Raw genomic sequence first — 19,739 nt, forward strand, 5'->3', positions numbered from 1 at the left:
TCCACTGGTTAAATGTTTTATTAACTTACAATGAAATTGTTTCAAGTGACTTAATACAAGAAGATAACATCACAACTTTACAGTTATAAAGTTAAAAGGCCCTTTCATTTCATGACCAGTTGAAACTCATTACCAGGTAAAAATCCTGGAGCTAGGTCTTCCACCAAGGATGCTACACAGCCTTGGCCTTTGTACTTTGGTCTTGTTAACGTCAATACTGAGTGAACTTACAAATACCGGCCTCTTAATGACTTCCTAGGACTCTGAGCTTTTGCTCTCGATGCCAAATAGTATCTGAAAAACATGCTCACTTTTGTGTTTCTTGAGAAATTCTAAGAACTGACCCAGATTCATGTGATAGTCATTCCTTAATCCGTAGTCACCGTGGGCCTCAAGGAGTAATTCTTCAAAAGAATGGAAAAGACGCAGGTCCTCGCCATCTCCTTCGGTCTCGGTGCTTTCTGCATGCTTACAGGAAATGTGCTTCCAATTGGGGTACCTGATTGTGTGCCAGAACTCCTCGCAGTGCTCTTTGAGACCCTCCACGCAGATTATACCGGGCTTTCCTGTCATGCAAAATCCCGTCACATCCAACCTTTTCCCCACTTCCAAAATCTTTTTCCTTAGGTCCTGCTGGTATATATGGTGGCTGTAGATCCACATGCGGATGAACGTGTTCTTGATGGGCTTTGCCTGGGTAGATGGTTCATACACGAGCTTTCTGCTCAGGAAGTAGGACGCACTGTTGTCTTGTAGCCACTGGATTGCTGCGCACACACACAGCTCACCTGGGTCAAAAGTCCCGATGTAGGAAGTGAGATCTTTGTTGAGAAGCAGCTGCTGCTGTCTGTCAAGCTCAGGTGACCGCCCAAACAGCTGCAGTGCTATGTAGGGGTAGCTGTGAGGCATGGTTACTTGCAGATCAATTTTCACCTTAAAATGAAAATCAGATAAAGAGTGTAAAATCACACACGCTAATTTATCAATGGCAGCTGCATGATTTTTATAAATGAAAGCTACTGTGATTGTTGTGCCAATCATGTACCAAGTACTGTACATACACCATTCCTTCCACTGATACATTTTGTCAGGTATTTATTGAACAACTAACTACATGTGCTGGGTGCCCTGTACTGGGCTTAAAAAATGAAGATGCCAGACACTATTTGTGTCCCTCACCAAATCCAGAGACTAGTGAAGAAGACACACATTGAACTAGTAACTACACACAGCATATTTAAGTTCAGCTGTGAGAAGCGTTACTATGGAAAGTTCAGGGTTTCCTCGCTGTGTGTAACCAGCAGGACAGAATACAGCCTGGGGAAGCAGGAATTCTCTGAGGGAAAGGCAGCTGGGGACTGAGGAGGAGAGCTAACACTGTGTTCTCAAATGCCAAAGCCACATGTTACCTAGGCCATGCTAGTGTTGTTGCAGATAAAAGGATGAGAAGCAGGTAATTAATTTATAACATTTAGATTCTGTATCTATATTTGTTTTCTGTGTATGGTGCCATCAAAAACAAAAACAAAACAGAAAGTTCATTCACTCCTTAAATGCCAGCTTTTCTACAGCTAGTGTTTAGATTTGTGTGATACGTGTAAAAGGTACTCCATAACGTGAGGCAGACTGGTAAGCAACTGTGAGTGAACAGAATAACTGATTGTTTAAGACTGCAAGACATGTTCTATAAAAATGGGAGGCATATTTGTGCAAAAGGTGTGTGTGTTTATATAAAACCCAGGATATCTGCAGAAGGCAGTAGATGAAGCCTTTCATATTGCATACATTCTGCTTTCAGTCAAGAAAAGGGAATAAGCATCTGGAAGGTTCCATCTTATTTGCTGGACAGGAAACTCATGTTCCAGGTGTTCTGGTTAAAAAACTGGGCACCCATGAGAGTATTTCAGGCATGGAAAGCCAAGACACTCTGTCAAAAAAAAATAAATAAAAGAAAAAGAAAAAAATGACCTAAATGAAAGATCTCTGCGAGTGAGATCCCAGTGGAAAGAACAGGCCATCAAAGAAGGAGGTACCTTTCTCTGAAGGGAGGAGAGAACTTCCACTTTGACCATGGCCTTGTCTAAATATGATCAGAGTCGGTAAACTCGGGGCTTCCATAGCCTTGGCAGCTCATGACAAGAGCCTAGGGTGATTACTGATGCCATAAACAAGAGTGTCAATTTGTTAAGTCAACAACAGGAGTCACTGTGCACTTACTCTTCATGTAGGATCTCTGTCCTTAGTGTGCTGTATATTGTGATTTAATGCTATAACTAGTACTCAAACAGTATTTTTCACTTTGTGTTTCTACGTGGGTGCAAACTGTTGAAATCTACTTAATATAAAGCCGGCGCCGTGGCTCAATAGGCTAATCCTCCACCTTGCGGCGCCGGCACACCGGGTTCTAGTCCCGGTTGGGGCGCCGGATTCTGTCCCGGTTGCCCCTCTTCCAGGCCAGCTCTCTGCTATGGCCAGGGAGTGCAGTGGAGGATGGCCCAGGTGCTTGGGCCCTGCACCCCATGGGAGACCAGGAAAAGCACCTGGCTCCTGGCTCCTGCCAGGATCAGCGCGGTGCGCCGGCTGCAGCGGCGGCCATTGGAGGGTGAACCAACGGCAAAGGAAGACCTTTCTCTCTGTCTCTCTCTCTCACTGTCCACTCTGCCTGTCAAAAAAAAAAAAAAAAAAAAAAAAAAAAAAAAAAAAAAAAAAAAGAAATCTACTTAATATATACTAAACTGATCTCCTGTATATAAGAGAAATGAAAATGAATCTTGATGTGAATGGAAGGGGAGAGGGAGAGGGAAAGGGGAGGGTTGCGGGTGGGAGGGAAGTTATGGGGGGGGGGGAGCCATTGTAATCCATAAGCTGTACTTTGGAAATTTATATTCATTAAATAAAAGTTAAAAAAAAAAAAAACTGGGCACCCACCTTGGGCTCCTCAATCTGGAGCGTAATCACAAATTCGATTTTTGGTGGTAGCGCTTCCCTGGTGCCTTCCAAATATCTCTTTATAGTCGTCAAGGCATTTACATCTTCAAGCTTTACTTCTCCTTGGTTAGGAAACATGGAAAGCAGCATTTCCATTTCCAGTAGCTGAAGCTGAAGGCTTTCTTTCACCGAAGCCGACATGTTGTCTCAAAATCCACCTGCCCGGAAGCCTGGAAAGGCAGAGACACTGCGTTTGCCAATGTCAGCTGCTGTCCAGCAAAATTTCCCGCAGGTCCCTTTATGGACAAGCAGTTCCGCAGGAGCGGTTCGCTCTGCCAGCTGGGGGCCCCAACCAGGACATTTGCACCCCCCTGCTTTATCGCCTCCTCCCACATCTAGTATGCACAACATTCCCTAAAAGGCTCCAATACAATCCAGGTTCCCAGTCCCGTTTCCCTCCACCCACCTCCCGATCTAAAGCTGGGAATCTGAGCTTGCAACAGGTGTTCGGATAGTCGCGCTGGCTGCAGGTGGTTGGAGAACCACACCTGTGGACGCCCCGCAGCCTGAATTCCGGGCAGGGCAGGGGCCCCGCTTTGGAAGCGGGTCTCAGGCTTGGGCGGAGCAGCTGGGTGCGGAGTAGGGCCTCAACGCGCGGGGAGGGGCTCTGGGCCTCACAGAGGCGCGAGGGTACCGCCGCCCCCAACGCCTTTTAGGGAGGTCCTTTCTTCCTCTCCCTTGAGCCACAGTAGCCTGGGACAGCATCCTGGGAATTCCGGACGAGTGGGATTCACCCCGCCTAGGCACCCCGGGGCCCGGGCAAGGGATGGGGGCTTAGGAGTAAATAAATGAATGACATTTAGAGCGAGCTCGTTGGAAAGGGAGCACAAGCAGAGACAGTAATGGCCCCAGGAGGCTCCCCGAATTCAACAGTCTGGGAGATGACATCACCGATCGAGAAAGGGATGGCGCCCACTGCGGTGGAGGCCACCTTGTCAGACCTCCCAGATCGAGGCCGGGTTCCCCCGCCCCCGACCCCATCCAGGACCACCGGGTACCCCGGCTTCCCGACACCGAAGGACCTGCCTCTCCCCGCGCCCCGACTTGGAGATGGGAGGCTGCCTATCCGCGGCCGCCTGGCTCTGGACCCTCGGCCCCAACCCCCGGGCCACCGCGGGGCCTCACCCTTCCTGGTCATTCAATGGAAACAGCCCCAGAGCCCGCTCAGAACCGCAACCGCAGTTCTGCAGGCGCGAGCTGCGCGTGACCGCCGAGGAGGCCGGGGCGGGGCCAGCGGGCCCTCGCCCGCCGTGATTGGCCGGGGGGCGTGGCGACGGGCCGGAAGCCACGCAGGGCCACGTCTGCGGACTCGGAGCCCTGGCGTGTGGCAGCGGCGGTTCCCGGGAGGGTGCCTGTGCGCCCGGTGCAGGGGAGCGGCGTGTGCTGGCGGAAGTAAGCCGGGTCCCGGGGCTGCGCGGCGAGAGCGGGCGTTGCAGGCGGCGGGGGTTCGTGCGGGCCGGCGGGCCGGCGGGCCGTGTCCTGGGCCCAGCTGCAAGCTAGCGGCAGGCAAGGGTATGGACAGCGCGGCCCCGCCGACGCGCCTGCCCGCCGCGCCGGGGGAGCGGGCTGCTCAGCCGGCCCGAGGGTCTGGTGCTGGGGTTTTCGCCCACTACCCTGCGGGGAGACCTCGCGGTTGGGAGCGGGGAGTCGAGCCGCGGTTAGGGAGGAGAGCGGAGCTGGAGCTGTTTGAAGATTGGATGGAGAGAAGAGGGATACTCAGTTTTTTGGAGTGGACGCTGTTTTGACTGGTAATGCGAGTATCCACATACTCATTGAAAGTAGTTTTAGAGCCTAAAATGCATTAAAGGATGGAAACGTGTCACCTTGGCATTTTTAAAAAGACTGAATTTAACAGGATTCGTGTACGCGCTTATGCACAATCACGACGCATTCCTGACTGGTCAGTTTTTACAAAAACGTATCCAAGCTTGCGAAAGAGATGTGAGTACTTGGGTCTACACGGAAATAGCATTGCAGAATGTCCACTTTTTCCAACAGGACAAAAGCTGAGGTTTTTGACCATTTTTTGTCGTTTTTGTTCATTGACGCAGTAAAGACCAATAAGCAGATGAGATGGCGAGGCTAGGAGCTAGCTGTGAGACGGCTCATCGCTGGGCAGTTGGGAATGAATTGTGCGTAGTGTTGCAGGGATATGAGGTTGGGAAGTTCCAGTTCATTGGAAGACCCCAGAGAAGGAAGTATTAAAAAACCGTGTTTGGTTTTTAAAATCAAAGGTAGAAGGTGGTTTTACTTGGAAGATGTTTCTGGTTTCTGAGCTTAATTTGCAAGAGTGTCTTGATTCTTAAAAAAAAAAAAAGAATTCCGGCATACAGATTGTGTGAGGGTAATAATTAAAAAGGTTTGTGGGAAGTAGAATTAAAGGGATACTTTATTTTGGTTTGAACATGTTTTTCAAATTCATAGATGGATTTTTCAGAATATGCATTTTCCACGAAGCTTTTGAAAGCCCTTGTATTAGATCTTGTATTAGGAGGCACCTGGAGAGGAAACCCTTGTTCCCTGCTCTTCCTTTGGAGGAAGAACAGCAGAAGCTTACAGATTGCCCAGACGTGTCGGGACGCGCAGCCCCCGCCCACTTGAGGCTCTGACCTTAGGGGACAGCCCGATTCCTGCCCTAGATCTGTTCTGGAGTGGACAAGTTGGGTAGGATCTTCTAGGTAAGGCTGACTCGGGATTTAGTGCAACTTCTTTACAACACTTCTTTGGACAGATTCAGAATGAGGCAGGCCTGGCAAGTGGTCCTTCCAAGACTGATTCTGCCTGAAAAGTTTTTCTGGATTTTGTAGACATGGATTTAGCTGCTGTCACACAACACTCGGCGTTGCATGCCAAGCCCGCCGGACTCACTCTGCAGTATGGGACTGCTGGGTTTCGAACGAAGGCCGAACATCTCGATCACGTGATGTTTCGCATGGGATTATTGGCTGTGCTGAGGTCAAAGCAGACACAGTCCACCATTGGAGTCATGGTGACAGCATCGCACAATCCTGAGGTAATACTTTTAAATGTTCAGATGCACTAGGCTAATCCTCTGCCTTGCGGCGCCGGCACACCGGGTTCTAGTCCCGGTTGGGGCGCCGGATTCTGTCCCGGTTGCCCCTCTTCCAGGCCAGCTCTCTGCTGTGGCCTGGGAGTGCAGTGGAGGATGGCCCAAGTCCTTGGGCCCTGCACCCCATGGGAGACCAGGATAAGTACCTGGCTCCTGCCTTCGGATCAGCGTGGTGCGCCGGCCACAGCACGCCAGCCGCGGCGGCCATCGGAGGGTGAACCAACGGCAAAAGGAAGACCTGTCTCTCTGTCTCTCTCTCTCACTGTCCACTCTGCCTGTCAAAAAAAAAAAAAAAAAAAAATGTTCAGATGAAGCAAGCTTGTTTGCAAGACTAAACCCTAGTGTCTGGGCAGTTTGTCCCAGAGGTCAAGTTCTAATTCTAGGAATGTGTCTTTGGATTTGAAACCGCCTCTACTTAAGGGAGTGGTCGTTTAGGCTATGACTCCTTAGAGGGTGTGGAGAGATTGAGAAATGAATGTCATTTTTTGGAGGATGTCCATATTGGAAACATTGGAACATGTCTTTCCTTGTTATTTGAATTGAGACAAGGTCAACAATTTAGAGATGTTGACCTCTATTAATTTGGTAGTGATTGAAGAGACTGGGAGTGGGTGGGGGAAGAGGAGACGAAGACAGATTTTTTACCTTTTTGGACAGGTTTTCTGTAGCTCAGTAATCAGTCCCTATTCTGAATGAGCAGCCAATCAAGCAGGCCCAGGAATCCAAGAGTGCGTTTTCAGCAGAATATCGATAAGGAGTGGTGGTTCTGTTCCTCTTGATAATTAAGTTTTTAATCAAAGTATTCCTTTTTATTTTTTCAGTTTTATGGGGCTTTAAGTGATAATAAAAATTGTATATATTCATGTTGTACAGCATCATTTGTTGATACATGTTACATTGTGAAATGATGACCACACACATATCATTTGTCATAAATATCCTTGTGTGTGTGTGTGTGATAATACTTTAAGATCTGCTAACAAATTTGAAGTATGCATTATTACTAACTATAGGCAGCGGCGGGTGCCGTGGCTCACTTGGCTAATTCTCCGCCTGCGGCCCTGGCACCCTGAGTTCTAGTCCCGGTCGGGGCGCCGGATTCTGTCCCAGTTGCTCCTCTTCCAGTCCAGCTCTCTGCCGTGGCCTGGGAAGGCAGTGGAGGATGGTCCAAGTGTTTGGGCCCTGCACCCCATGGGAGACCAGGAGGAATCACCTGGCTCCTGGCTTCGGACCTGCACAGCGCGCCGGCTGTAACGGCCATTTGGGGGTTGAACCAGCGGAAGGAAGACCTTTCTCTCTGTCTCTCTCTCTCTCTGTCCACTCTGCTTGTCAAAAAAAAAAAACAAAAAAACAACAACTATAGGCAGTAGGCAGCACCAGGCTGTACATGAGGCCTGCAGAACATAAGCACTTTGCACTGTTTCCAACAGCTCCCCCCACTTCTAGGCCCTGGAAACCACTCTTCTACTTCCTGTGAGTTTCACTTTTTAGGTTCCACATAGAAATGTGATCACGCAGTATTTTCTTGTTGTGCCTGGCTTATTTCGCTTAGCTTAATTCTCTTCAGGTTCATCCAGGTTTTTGTAAATGACAGAATTGCCTTCCTTTCCAAGGCTGAACAATAATTCTGTTGTATAAAGATATACCACATTTTCTTTGGCCAATCATCTGTCCATGGACACCGATGAATACTCAGGTGGTTTTAGGTCTTGGCTAACCATTGATACAACTTATTTTATTCTGTAAGCCTGTAGCTCCTGAACTATATGGCTGAAATACTGTGCTTCTAATTGATTGGTAAGGTGCGACGTATTTACCTTTGTAGCTAAACCAGCAACAGGTGAAAGCCCTGTAGGTCAGTGAGGCGTTGGAACCTCCTCTCCCCAGCAGTGGAAGACATTGTTCATCCTCCAGATGCGTAGATGTCTGAAGGTGCCAGTTACTGCAGCTGACTGATGGCGTCTCTGAAGAACCTCAGTTACTGCTAGTTCAGAAGCTCTTGTCAAAACAGACCTGCCCTGTTTCCCACTATTGACATTCACTCTGACCTACACTTTATTTCTTTCCAGGAACTTGGGCAGAACAGAGCTGAGGATGTTTTCAGTGTCTGGGCTGCCATCCAGTTGACATGCTGGCCAGTAGGCTCCTGGAGGCCAGAGTTGTAGAGAAGAGGGTCTCTGTGTGCCCTCCATCTATGCCAGTTAATTGCTAGTGAGTACACAGGGGCAGCCTGTTCAGCAGCTAAGGGAGCCCAGTGCTGGTTGGCCTTAGAAGTCAGGCGGACTAGATGTTGGAACAGCACCACCGACGCTTACCAGCTGTGTGATCATGAATTACCTAACCTCTCAATCACAGGCGTGATATGTGTGTCATGAGAGTTTCACAAGACAGTGTTTAAGGGGACTTCCAAAAGTTTATAGAAAAGTGGAATTAGAAGATGTTTATTTTGATGCAAAAATGTTAGAAATCCATGAGTAGATATTTTTATGATGCACATTTTCCATAGACTTCTAAAGACCCTTCACATCCACAACCCCCAGCCCTGGGCCTCGTGTTAATGCTAGCGGCAGGAGTCGGAGTGGCCCGGCTTTGGCTCTCTTTGGCTGGGGGAAAAGCCGGAATGAGTTCTGCTTCCTCCGCTCTCCGTCATGTGCGTGAGCTTGCTCATTGTTTGTTTTTCTTCTAAGGAAGACAATGGTGTCAAATTGGTTGATCCTCTGGGTGAAATGTTGGCACCTGCCTGGGAGGAACACGCGACCTGTCTGGCCAACGCTGAGGAGCAGGATGTGACGGGGGTGCTTGTGGACATCAGCGAGAAAGAAGCCGTGAATCTGCAGCAAGAGGCCTTCGTAGTCATCGGCAGAGACACCAGGTAAGCGTGAGAGTCCCCGCGGAAGGCAGCTTTGGGAGTTCAGTGGAACTGATGGCAGGAGTCTGATTCCCCGGGACAGACGGAGGGAATTCAATAAAGCGGAGCTGCCCCGAGTGGCGCCCTCACCGCCGGGCCTTTCTCCCCACCTTCTTCTTCCTGTAGCTTTAGCTTTTTTCCCTGCAAGTCAGAACACATGATTTGAACTTACTATTTTTAGAGATTTACTTTATAGCTTGTGTTATTGGTTCAGGTGTATGATTTTCCCCTGCTGGAGTTCTCTGGAAAACAGCCATGGGTATCATTCTCTCCTTTGCTGTCACAGTGAGCAGTCCTTCCTTCCTTTACAAAAGGTATCTTTTTGTAAAACATTAGATTAAAGGTGTGCTTTGTTAATGGTAGCATTCTCTTTTGTGCAGGATCTGTTTTTTGTTTGTTTGTTTGATTTTTAAAATTTGTTTTTGAAAGCAGAGTTAGCGGAGAAACAGGGAGAGAGAAAGAGATCTACCATCTGCTGGTTCACTCTCTGGATGCCTGGGGTGGGAGAAGGAGATAGACAGATATTTTCCATCCTTTATTTAACTCCCCAAATGGCCACAATGGACAGGGCTGGACTAGGCTGAAGCCAGGCCTGGAACTCCATCCAGGTCACCCAAGTGGGTGGCAGGGACCCAAGTGCTTGGGCCATCTTCCACTTGCTGCTTTCCCAGGTGCATTAGCCAGGAGCTGGATCAGAAGTGGAGCAACTGGGACTCAAACCAGCACTCTGATATGGGATGCTGGCGTCAGCCTAGTAGACAGCTTAACTTAACAGCTGTGCTGCAACACTGTGCCCTAACACAGCCCCCAAGATCTGATTTTATCCAAAGATTCTTTGAAAGGGAAATTTATCCTCAGTCTCCTAATGGCTTGGAATTTTAAAAAATCCCTTATTGTGTTACCAGAGCATCTTCTAAATACTGCTGATTGCCAAATGACTGTTCCAAAGTAAATTATTATCTGACAATAAAGTTGTCTCTTATGTATTTGGCTCTTAGTATTTACTAATTGAAATGATATATCTTTTTCTACTAGGCAGTTATATAATCTGTTTTTTAATAGAATTTGATCTGACTTTATAAAATGAAAAATGGATTCTGTATACTTGGTGGTTTAATATCCGGTACTGTACTGTGTTATGTGTGTCATGTGCAGCCAGTATTTATTGTACGTGTTCTTAGACCACATTTATGTTGCTATAGTCAAACTTGAGAAAGTCTTTGAGTTGGGTGGTCAGAGTGTCCTTTATATCTACTTCTTAAGTTCATTTAAGATCCAAAATTTTTCCAAGAAGTAGGTTGTGAAAGGTCGCTGGAAAAATGTGTGAAATTGCCTGTATTACCATTTCAGGGTAGATAGCTTTCAGTTCCAGTATAATTAAGTTATTTAGAAATTGGTTTCTGCATTTACCTTCGGAACCAGCAATATTCTGCTGGATTCAGGATGGGATTTGTTATTTTCTATCTTTTCTTTCCTAGGCCCAGCAGCGAGAAACTTTCACAGTCTGTAATCGATGGTGTGACTGTCCTAGGAGGTCATTTCCATGGTATGTGGTTACTCTGAACTGTAAATTAATCTTTCCAAAAGAAAAACTACAAAAGGAATGTACATGTAAAGCGTGAAAATATAGATGAGCAAAAAAAGTTTTAAAAAAAATTCCCCTGGATATAAAAAGTGCCAATTTTAAAATCTTCCAGATTTTTTTCTGGACAGTTATATATGTTTCTTTATCCATGAGCCTATTATAGGAGATGATAAATGTTGAACTAACATGCTGCCTTCACTTTCTAAGAACCTTATATACAAACCTTTGAAGTTACCTGAAGGTGTCCGTTTGGGGCAGCTCTTGTCAATGTGAGGTATGCCCTAACAGCCGATCGCTTGTGAAATCCCTGTTACCTATCAGATAGTGATACAGAGTGTCTTCAGTCTGCAGGCAATTTACGGCTTTGAGTTTGGACAGTGGTTCTTGCTGTTTTATCAAATGAGAGTTAAGTGGAGCAAAATGGAAGCTTGTGCCTGTTTTGAAGGCAGTGACCCCTCTGTGCTTTGAGATGAATGTTTTCCTCCTGTCAGATCTTTCTCATCAAAAAAGAAATCCTCTGGTTGGGTGTTTGGCACAGTTGTCAAGATGCCACTTGGGACAGCTGCAGCCCTACCAGAGGGCCTGTGTTCAAGTGCTGGCTGCACTCCTGATTCCAACTTTCTGTAATTATGCACCCTGGGAGGCAGCAGTAACGGCACAAGAATAGTTAGGTCCCTGTCACCCACATGAGAGACCCAGACTGAGTTTCTCCTGGCTTCAGCCTGGTCTTGTCCTAGCTGTTGTGGGCATTTGGGGAGTGAACCAGTAGATGGCAAATCTCTGTGTCTCTGTCTCTCTCTGCCTTTCAAATACTTTAAGTAAAAATTAAACAACAAAAAATTCCCTATTGACCCTTGAAACCTCCTCTCTAGCTCCTGCCGTGTTCCCTCCCCTCTCAGTTAACCTGGCGCCTTCTGCTGGCTCTGCCTACCTGCTCCACTGTGTTACCGCCTACTTACTCCTTAGCCGGATGCAGGTGAATGTGTCTCTGCCTCTCCAGCGAAAAGTCTCCTCCCCCGCTCATCTGCAGTCTAGTAGCCAGATCTGATGGATAATAGAAAGGCAAGATTCTTGCCTACCCCTAGGAAGTGTTTAAGCTGCAGCAGCCCTGGGACCCCTTATTACTGTGTGCAGAGTTACAAGCATTTTTCCAGGGAGAAGAGACCACAGCTTGTTAGAGCCTTCAGGGTGGGCTGTGAAGTAAAAGTAACTCCCAAGGATTTAGGTTGTAAAGCTTTTGTTTCAGTCCCTGTGGCTTCCACACTGTTAAAACGGTCTCTCTCTGCCTCTACTTGCTTGGCTTCTGTTCCTTGCTGGTCTGCTCTGCTTGTCTTCTGTCACTCGACACGGGCCTGCCTTCCTCCTCCTCTCCTTTCATTCTCATGGATTTCTGAATGACCACCTCTCTTGCTCTGGCTACCTCCATTCATGCATTAGTTGATTAAAGATTTTTGACTGCATGCTCTGTGTCACCTTCCCGTCGTCTGTTTCTGTGTGTATCACAACCCATGGTACCATGATGCATCGGTGTGCATAACTGAAACAGTAGTTTCAGCAACGACACTCAACCTTTACTGTGTGATGTGCATTCACCTGGTTCATTTAAAAAAAGATGGAACTGCTGCCTGTGTCTCTCTGAGTTCCTAAATTGCTGTGACCTGCAGTTTGTAAAGCACTGTTCTGCGTGGGCTCTTGAATTAGGTGGCCTGCCCCATATTGGATTTGACCTGCCCCAAACTGTGTTCTTTCTACTGTCCCCAGCATGGTTGATGTTTTCAGCATCTCTTTGTATCTCTAGGACCATCACTCTTCTAGTGTTTTAGTCTAGGAAAATGAGAGTGATTTACCAAAAAAAAAAAAAAAAAAAAAAAGTTCTGCAAGTGTTTTGTTTGTGTCTTTATTCATTTATTTAGGAGACAGAGATGTCCTGTGCACTGGTTCACTCCCCAAATGCTCAGAATGGCTGGTACTGGGCCAGGTTAAAGTTGGGAGCTGGGAATGCAAACCAGCTCTCCCACATTGGCGACAGGACCCCAACTATATAAGCCATCCCTGTTGCCTCAGCTGTACATTAGCTAGAATTGAGGGTGGAGCCAGGACTGGAGCCAGATACTCTGGATACAAGTGTCTCGAGGGGCATCTTAATTGCTAAACCAAATGTCACCCTGTCCTATGAGTTTTTTTTTTTTTTTTAAAGATTTTTTTATTTGAGAGGTAATAACAGAGGGGGGAGGGGAGAAAAAGGTCTTCCATCTGCTAGTTCACTCCCCAAATGGCTGCAAGGTCTAGAGCTGGGATGATCCAAAGCCAGGGGCTTCTTCTGGGTCTCCCATGCAAGTACAAGGTCCCAAACACTTGGTCCATCTTCTGTTTTCCCAGGCCATTAGCAAAGAACTGGATTGGAAGAAGAGCAGTTGGAACACAAACCGGTGCCCACAGGGGAGGCCGGCACCACAGGCGGAGGCTTGGCCTACTGTACCACAGTGCAGGCCCCCTGAGTTTTTTTTTTCTTTTTTAAAGGTTTTCCCATCTTTCTTCAGCTTAGTGTATGTATTTCAGGGAATGAAGGCAGGGAGGATGGGGAGGTAGTAGAGAGTAAGGTTAAAGACGTAAGGAGGGGCTAAATCTACCCAGCATCATAGAGCAGGGCAAGGCTTTGGATCGTATTCAAGAGCATAATATCACATTTTCAGTGAAAGTCACTCTGCTGTTGTGTTGAGAAGGGAAAGGAGGGTGGTCAGAGGTAGGAAGACCAGCCGGCTACTCTGGGATGTGCGGTCATCTTGCCGAAGTGATGTAAGAGAGAAGTGGAGACGTTTGAAATGAGTGTTGCAAGCAGAGGATTTTGAGGTGCACGGTGAGAGCACAGCTGTGTAGAATGACTTCCAGGGTTGTTGATTAATTGGGTGAATTAATGGTGCTTTTTACTGAGTACATGTAATAGTCACCTAGCAAATATTTATTTGGTAGTGCTAATAATGGTCACAAAACCCTTTTGTTTGTTCTTTTAGCACGTGTTTTCAAGAAAGGTTCCTCACTCTCCCTCTCTTTTTTTTTTTTTTAAGATTTATTTATTTTATTTGAAAAGCAGAGTTATAGAGAGGGAAGGAAAGAAAGATATCTTCCATCTGCTGGTTCACTCCACAAATGGCTGCAAAGACTGGGGCTTGGCCAGGCTGAAGCCAGGAGCCAGGAGCTTCTTCTGGGTCTCCCATGTGGGTGCAGGGGCCCAAGGACTTACACCATACTCCAGTGCTTTCCCAGGCCATGGCAGAGAGCTGGATCGGAAGTGGAGCAGCTGGGACACAACCGGTGCCCATATGGGATGCCAGCACAGTAGGCTGAGGCCTTAACTACTGCACCATAGCACTGGCCCAGATACTTGTTTTTTAAAAATAAAAATCTTCTAAAATAAAAATTAAAGTGCTGGCCCCAGAAGGCTCCTCTCTCTGAACACCTCCATTTAACTAGTCTGATATCTTACCTTTTTTGAGCTGTGTACCTCCTCCCATCTCATCCCTGTAGCAGAGCCAAGGTTGCCTTCATAAAATACCATCTCTCGTTTAACTGCAGGGCTCAGAAGCTTACTGACTCCCTTCTGCTTCTAGTCCAGCCTCTGGTGTTTGCACTGCAAGTCCGTTGACCACTTTAGTCACTGACTACTGAAGTGTTGGATACTGGTGCATCTCTGCCATCTCTCTTCCTTCTTGCTTACGGTGCTTTTCTTGTGCCCTTAGGTACAGTTGACTGTGAGCTGTTTGCTTTTCTTGGAAAATTATTTGTGGGACATTTTTGAGGTATCTTCTGCTGGAGTCATGTTCGTCTGGTGAAGCTTAGTGCCAGGTACCTGGGGCACTACCTGGCTAGGTCCCATTTAAATTCTGTCATGACAGTGTGCTTCAGGACTCCCGTGGGGACATGCGTTGGGCTGGGAGTCCGGAGGAGGGGCTGTGCTTTTGGTGACAGCTCTCCAGGGATGGCTTTCCCTCTCTGCTGAGACCAAGGCAACTGTCTTGGCAGTGGGGAGTGACTCTGACAGCCTCGCAAGGAATGCATAGTCTGTTGAGTTTCGTTGTCAAGAGGGCCTGGTTCTCTCCTCACTTCCCCATGTTAGGTCAGCAGGGACCTTTGTGCACTGAAACCATGGCTCAATTCCTGGCATACAAGAATTGCCCTCAGAGCAAAATTGGCTTCCATTAACTCAGATCTTGGAGTTCCTGCCTTCGCGTAGATTTTGGCCTGATTATTGCTGCTGTTACTGGTCAGTGTTGCAGTTGAAATGTTTTTCTTACGTCTAGCATGTTCAGTGGTTTTCAGGATGACTCATCTGAATTACGTGGTGTGCGATGTTACTGGAAATGGAGCTCAGTTGCTCCTTTTCTGTATATTGCTTTAATTTGTGTTACTCCCTGTCTCCTCTAAATGGCTGTTTACTACTAATAGTGTCATAATTCTTTTAGACTTGAGTATGTGACATGTCATAATGATTTCAGTAGATGTTTGTGTATCTGGATAGTTTGAAAGTGAGTGTTTTCCGAGATACGTCTTTTTTTTTTTTATTTGAAGATAGACTATTTGATCATTTTTAAAAATTAATGAAAGATATTAACAGTCCATCTAATTTTACTGAACTTTAGTGAAGTAGAATAAACACATTGAGAATCACACTTAACATATAACAAAGGCTACCTACTAAAAATCAAATGTAAGGGAAGAAATATAAAATGAGTTGGGATATAAGGTGAATTCATTACATATGAATGGCTGTTTTGCCACTAAAACAAATGGCTGACTTCTCTTCATAAATAGTGAGGGCTAGAAAAATATAGAACATACTTTAAGTTCTTAATGAAAAAAGAAATTTACAAAGCATTCTACTTTGACTGTTGTATTACCAGAATACCCTTCAAAAGAATACTCACCTGTATGTTGCATACAAGTGAATGAAAGTGTTGATAATTCATCTACAGCAGGTGTGAACTTGAAGTAATAATAAAGAAGTTCTTTGGACTCAAGTAAAATGATTCCAGATACAAATGCAGATCAATGTAAGAATTATAGCATCAGAAGTGATAAAAGCTTGATAAATACAAAAACTGGGGTGGGCATTGTGCTTCAGTGGGTTAATGCTCTGCATGGGATGCCCACATCACATCTTGGAGTGTTCCCACCCCAGATACTCTGTTTCTGATCCAGTTCCCTGCTAATGCACTCAGGAAGCAGCAGGTGAAGACTCAGGTATATGAGTCCCTACCACTCATGCAGGAGATCTGGACGGAATTCTTTTTCCTGGGTAGACTGTGGCCCAGCACTGACTGGTTCTTTCTTTCTATCTCTACCTACCTATATTTCTCTCTCTCTCTCTGTCTCTTATATTTCTATCTCTATATCTCTATCCCCCCCCCTCTCATATCTCTATCTCTATATCTCTATCCCTATCTCTCTCTCTCTCTTATATCTCTATCCCTGTCTCTCTCTCTCACCAAGATACGTCTTTTTAGAATAGGATTTGTCACCTTGAAATTCCTACAGTGTGAATATTTGTTAGCTTTTTTTTAAAATTTAGAAACATGAATTGTTTTTGATATTTTCATGACAGATTATGGCTTGTTAACAACACCGCAGCTGCACTACATGGTGTACTGTCGAAATACTGATGGCCAGTATGGAAAGGCAACCATAGAAGGCTATTACCAGAAACTCTCCACGGCTTTTGTGCAGCTTACCAAACAGGTGAAAAATCTCTGGAACACAGTGTTTAAATGAATAAAATAACTTGTGTTCGACAGTTTGTCATTCCTCCTCCTTCCTCTCCCCAAGACATGGCCTATTTTTGTCTACTCTCTAGGGTTCCACAAGGCTCTGCTGTGGGTATCCTGGTAACTGTATGTTGGCATTTACTTGGCAAGGCCCATAGGACATGCAGAGGTTATTGTGGGAGAAAAGGTGGTGGCCTTGCTTAGAGTCATTCTAAATATTCGTTCAGATGAATTTGGTCTAAGTTTATGTGGCTGCTGTTTGCTTAGCACTTCAGATTCTCTCCTAGGTACACTGGGTTGTTAAACTGGAATAGATTTGAGAGATAACATTTAGTTGATAAATATGTAATGAGCATATGCTATTGTAAGACACACTTATATTTTGGGCTAAGGTTGGGTGGGAGAAGAGACTGACAGTTAAAAAGAAAACCCAAAGATGATAGATGTTACTGCTCATTCATTTATATATTTCCTCCAAATCTGAGTGGCTGTCATGTAGGCTGTAATATCACTTTGTAAACAACTTTTGTTTTAAAAAATTTGAAAGACAGAGATCTTGCATCCTGTTTTATTCTCCAAATGCCCACAAAAGGCGGGGCTGGGCCAGCTGGAAGCCAGGAGCCCAGAACTCAATCTGGATCTCCCATGTGTGTGACAGGACACAACTGTTTGAGTCGTCTTCTGCTGTCTCAAGAAGCAGGAATCCAGAAGGGGAGGCAGAGCTGGGACTCAGACCCAGGCACTGTGTCCTGACCACTTAACTGTGCCAAATGCCTGCCCCATGGTACTGTTTTTAAGGGACCTGCTTAATTGAGGATAACTGCTACCAATAAAGCTCCATTTGTATGTTACTTAGTGAAACTGTGCCCGGGTCTAAGGTGTTTTTCATTTTTATTCCATATTTTACAGTTTTCATCTGAATATGTGTACATGTACCTCCCCGCCCCTGGGTTCAAATAGCTAAGTTAACTGACACTGAAGATGTTTATCTGTCCCGCACATAGGCTTTGCCTTTCACCCCTGCTTGTGAATGTAACATTTTCCTTCCACATGTCTTTTTGCTTGGAGGCTTCCTGCAGCGGAGAGGATTACAGATCACTGAAGGTCGACTGTGCAAATGGCATTGGGGCCCTGAAGCTAAAGGAAATGCAGCACTACCTCGCGCAGGGGCTGTCGGTTCAGCTGTTCAATGACGGGACCAAAGGGAAGCTCAACCATCTGTGCGGGGCTGACTTTGTGAAAAGCCATCAGAAACCTCCACACGGTATGTCCCACCAGCACTGCCCAACGGCCTGGGACTCTGGAGCCAGTGTCCTTCACACTGTGAGGTGGTGATGGGAGTAAGAGGCTCACAGCTAGTCCTCCTGGCTCTGCCGCTCATACACATCTAGGAATCTATCCTCTTGCCAGTGCTATGCAAAGCAGGGGCTGCTCTGTCTGCCCATAAGACCCTCCACTTCTCCTGGGCTGGAGGGAAGCCAGTGGGGTAAGCAGTGGTTCTCAAATCCCAGCATGCATCCGAATCCAGAATCCTTTGTGCATGCAGGGATTCCTGGGGTCCAGATTCCTGGGCCTGGGGTAGGATGGAAAGTTGCATTTCTGTCACGTTACCAGGCTTTGTTGATGGTGCTGGTGTGATGACCACAGTTTGAGAATCACAAGGTAGAGTTATCTTTCACCTTCTCTGCATCGCATGCACCATTTCCCCAACCACTCACATTTCCAATAGTATGTTTGTCAAATAAGGCCGATTCTGCTCATGATTTAGTGAAAATATTTTCTCTAGTTGCTAATGGAAGAGGGTTAATAACCAGAATCTACAAAGAGATCAAGAAACTCCACAAAAACAAAACCAACAACCCACTTAAGAGATGGGCCAAGGACCTCAATAGACATTTTTCAAAAGAGGAAATCCAAATGGCCAACAGGCACATGAAAAAATGTTCAAGGTCATTAGCAATCAGGGAAATGCAAATCAAAACCACAATGAGGTTTCACCTCACCCCGGTTAGAATGGCTCACATGCAGAAATCTACCAACAACAGATGCTGGCGAGGATGTGGGGAAAAAGGGACACTAACACACTGTTGGTGGGAATGCAAACTGGTCAAGCCACTATGGAAGTCAGTCTGGAGATTCCTCAGAAACCTGAAGATAACCCTACCGTTCGACCCAGCCATCCCACTCCTTGGAATTTACCCAAAGGAATTTAAATTGGCAAACAAAAAAGAGGTCTGCACCCTAATGTTGATTGCAGCTCAATTCACAATAGCTAAGACCTGGAACCAACCTAAATGCCCATCAACGATAGACTGGATAAAAAAATTATGGGATATGTACTCTTTAGAATACTATACCGCAGTAAGAAACAACGAAATCCAGTCATTTGCAACAAAATGGAGGAATCTGGAACACATCATGCTGAGTGAAATAAGCCAGTCCCAAAGGGACAAATACCATATGTTCTCCCTGATCGGTGACGACTGACTGAACACCAAGAGGGAAACCTGTTGGAGTGAGGTGGACACTATGGGAAATGGTGGCTTGATCAGCATAGCCCTGACTGTTAATGAACAACTTAATACATTATCCCTCTTAGTAGTTTTTTTATCTGTTCTACTTAATATGACTGGTTTAGATCTGTAATTGATGCACAGTTATTCTTAAGTGTTGAAAATTAACTGAAATGTGATCCCTGTTGAACATGGTGGTGGGAATGGGAGAGGGAAGAGATGTATAATTTGGGACATGCTCAGGCTGACTTGCCCCAAGTGGTGGAGTTGGAAGCATACCAGGGGATTCCAATTCAATCCCATCGAGGTGGCATGTACCAATGCCATCTCACTGTTCCAGGTGATCAGTTTCAGTTCACAGTTGGTCATGGTGAAGGGACTGGGAGTCAAAGGGAGCACATAGACAAGTCTAGTACCTGCTAACGCTAACTGATGGAGTAAATAAAGGGGAGAGTGATCCAACATGGGAAGTGAGATACTCAGCAGACTCATAGAATGGCAGATGTCCTAAATAGCACTCTGGCCTCAGAATCAGCCCTAAAGGCATTCTGATCTGGCTGAAAAGCCCATGAGAGTATTTAAGGCATGGAAAGCCAAGACACTCTGGCAAAAGATCTCTGCGAGTGAGATCCCAGTGGAAAGAACAGGTCATCAAAGAAGGAGGTACCTTTCTCTGAAGGGAGGAGAGAACCTCCACTTTGACTATGACCTTGTCTAAACAAGATAAGAGTCGGAGAACTCAGAGGGCTTCCATAGCCTTGGAAACTCATGACTGGAGCATAGGGAGATTACTGATGCCATAGACAGGAGTGTCAATTTGTAAAGTCAACAACAGGAGTCACTGTGCACTTACTCCTCATGTAGGATCTCTATCCTTAATGTGCTGTACATTGAGATTTAATGCTATAACGAGTAC

At 46.1% G+C, this 19,739-nt stretch overlaps 2 protein-coding genes across 7 annotated transcripts in view; one reads left to right on the plus strand and one right to left on the minus strand.

The window, feature by feature from the left end:
- RWDD2A (RWD domain containing 2A) lies at window positions 1-4,241 on the minus strand. 4 transcript variants are annotated; one of them, XM_008263156.4, is made up of 3 exons: window positions 4,114-4,241; window positions 2,929-3,158; window positions 1-933 (listed from the first exon to the last, which is right to left on the minus strand). In XM_008263156.4, the coding sequence occupies exons 2-3, from the start codon at window positions 3,127-3,129 to the stop codon at window positions 256-258; spliced, it is 879 nt and encodes a 292-aa protein (XP_008261378.2). In that variant the 5' UTR covers window positions 3,130-3,158; window positions 4,114-4,241; the 3' UTR covers window positions 1-255. The 4 variants fall into 4 exon arrangements, with proteins under 4 accessions (XP_008261378.2, XP_017200742.2, XP_051711462.2 ...); XM_017345253.3 differs by having other exon boundaries at window positions 3,395-4,197; XM_051855502.2 differs by lacking the exon at window positions 4,114-4,241 and adding an exon at window positions 4,015-4,106.
- PGM3 (phosphoglucomutase 3) overlaps window positions 4,237-19,739 on the plus strand; it is a 25,596-nt gene continuing 10,093 nt past the window's right edge. The window contains exons 1-7 of one of the 3 annotated variants that reach the window (XM_017345252.3): window positions 4,272-4,380; window positions 5,413-5,666; window positions 5,796-6,001; window positions 8,746-8,930; window positions 10,445-10,512; window positions 16,151-16,284; window positions 17,379-17,574. In XM_017345252.3, coding sequence (XP_017200741.2) covers window positions 5,798-6,001; window positions 8,746-8,930; window positions 10,445-10,512; window positions 16,151-16,284; window positions 17,379-17,574 — 787 coding nt within the window. In that variant the 5' untranslated portion in view covers window positions 4,272-4,380; window positions 5,413-5,666; window positions 5,796-5,797. Of the gene's footprint in view, window positions 4,381-5,412; window positions 5,667-5,719; window positions 6,002-8,745; window positions 8,931-10,444; window positions 10,513-16,150; window positions 16,285-17,378; window positions 17,575-19,739 lie in introns of all 3 variants that reach the window. The other 2 variants (XM_002714453.5, XM_070073837.1) reach the window with 2 other exon arrangements.

This window comes from Oryctolagus cuniculus, chromosome 5 (assembly GCF_964237555.1).
Source record: "Oryctolagus cuniculus chromosome 5, mOryCun1.1, whole genome shotgun sequence".
NCBI classification, from domain to species: Eukaryota; Metazoa; Chordata; class Mammalia; order Lagomorpha; family Leporidae; genus Oryctolagus; species Oryctolagus cuniculus.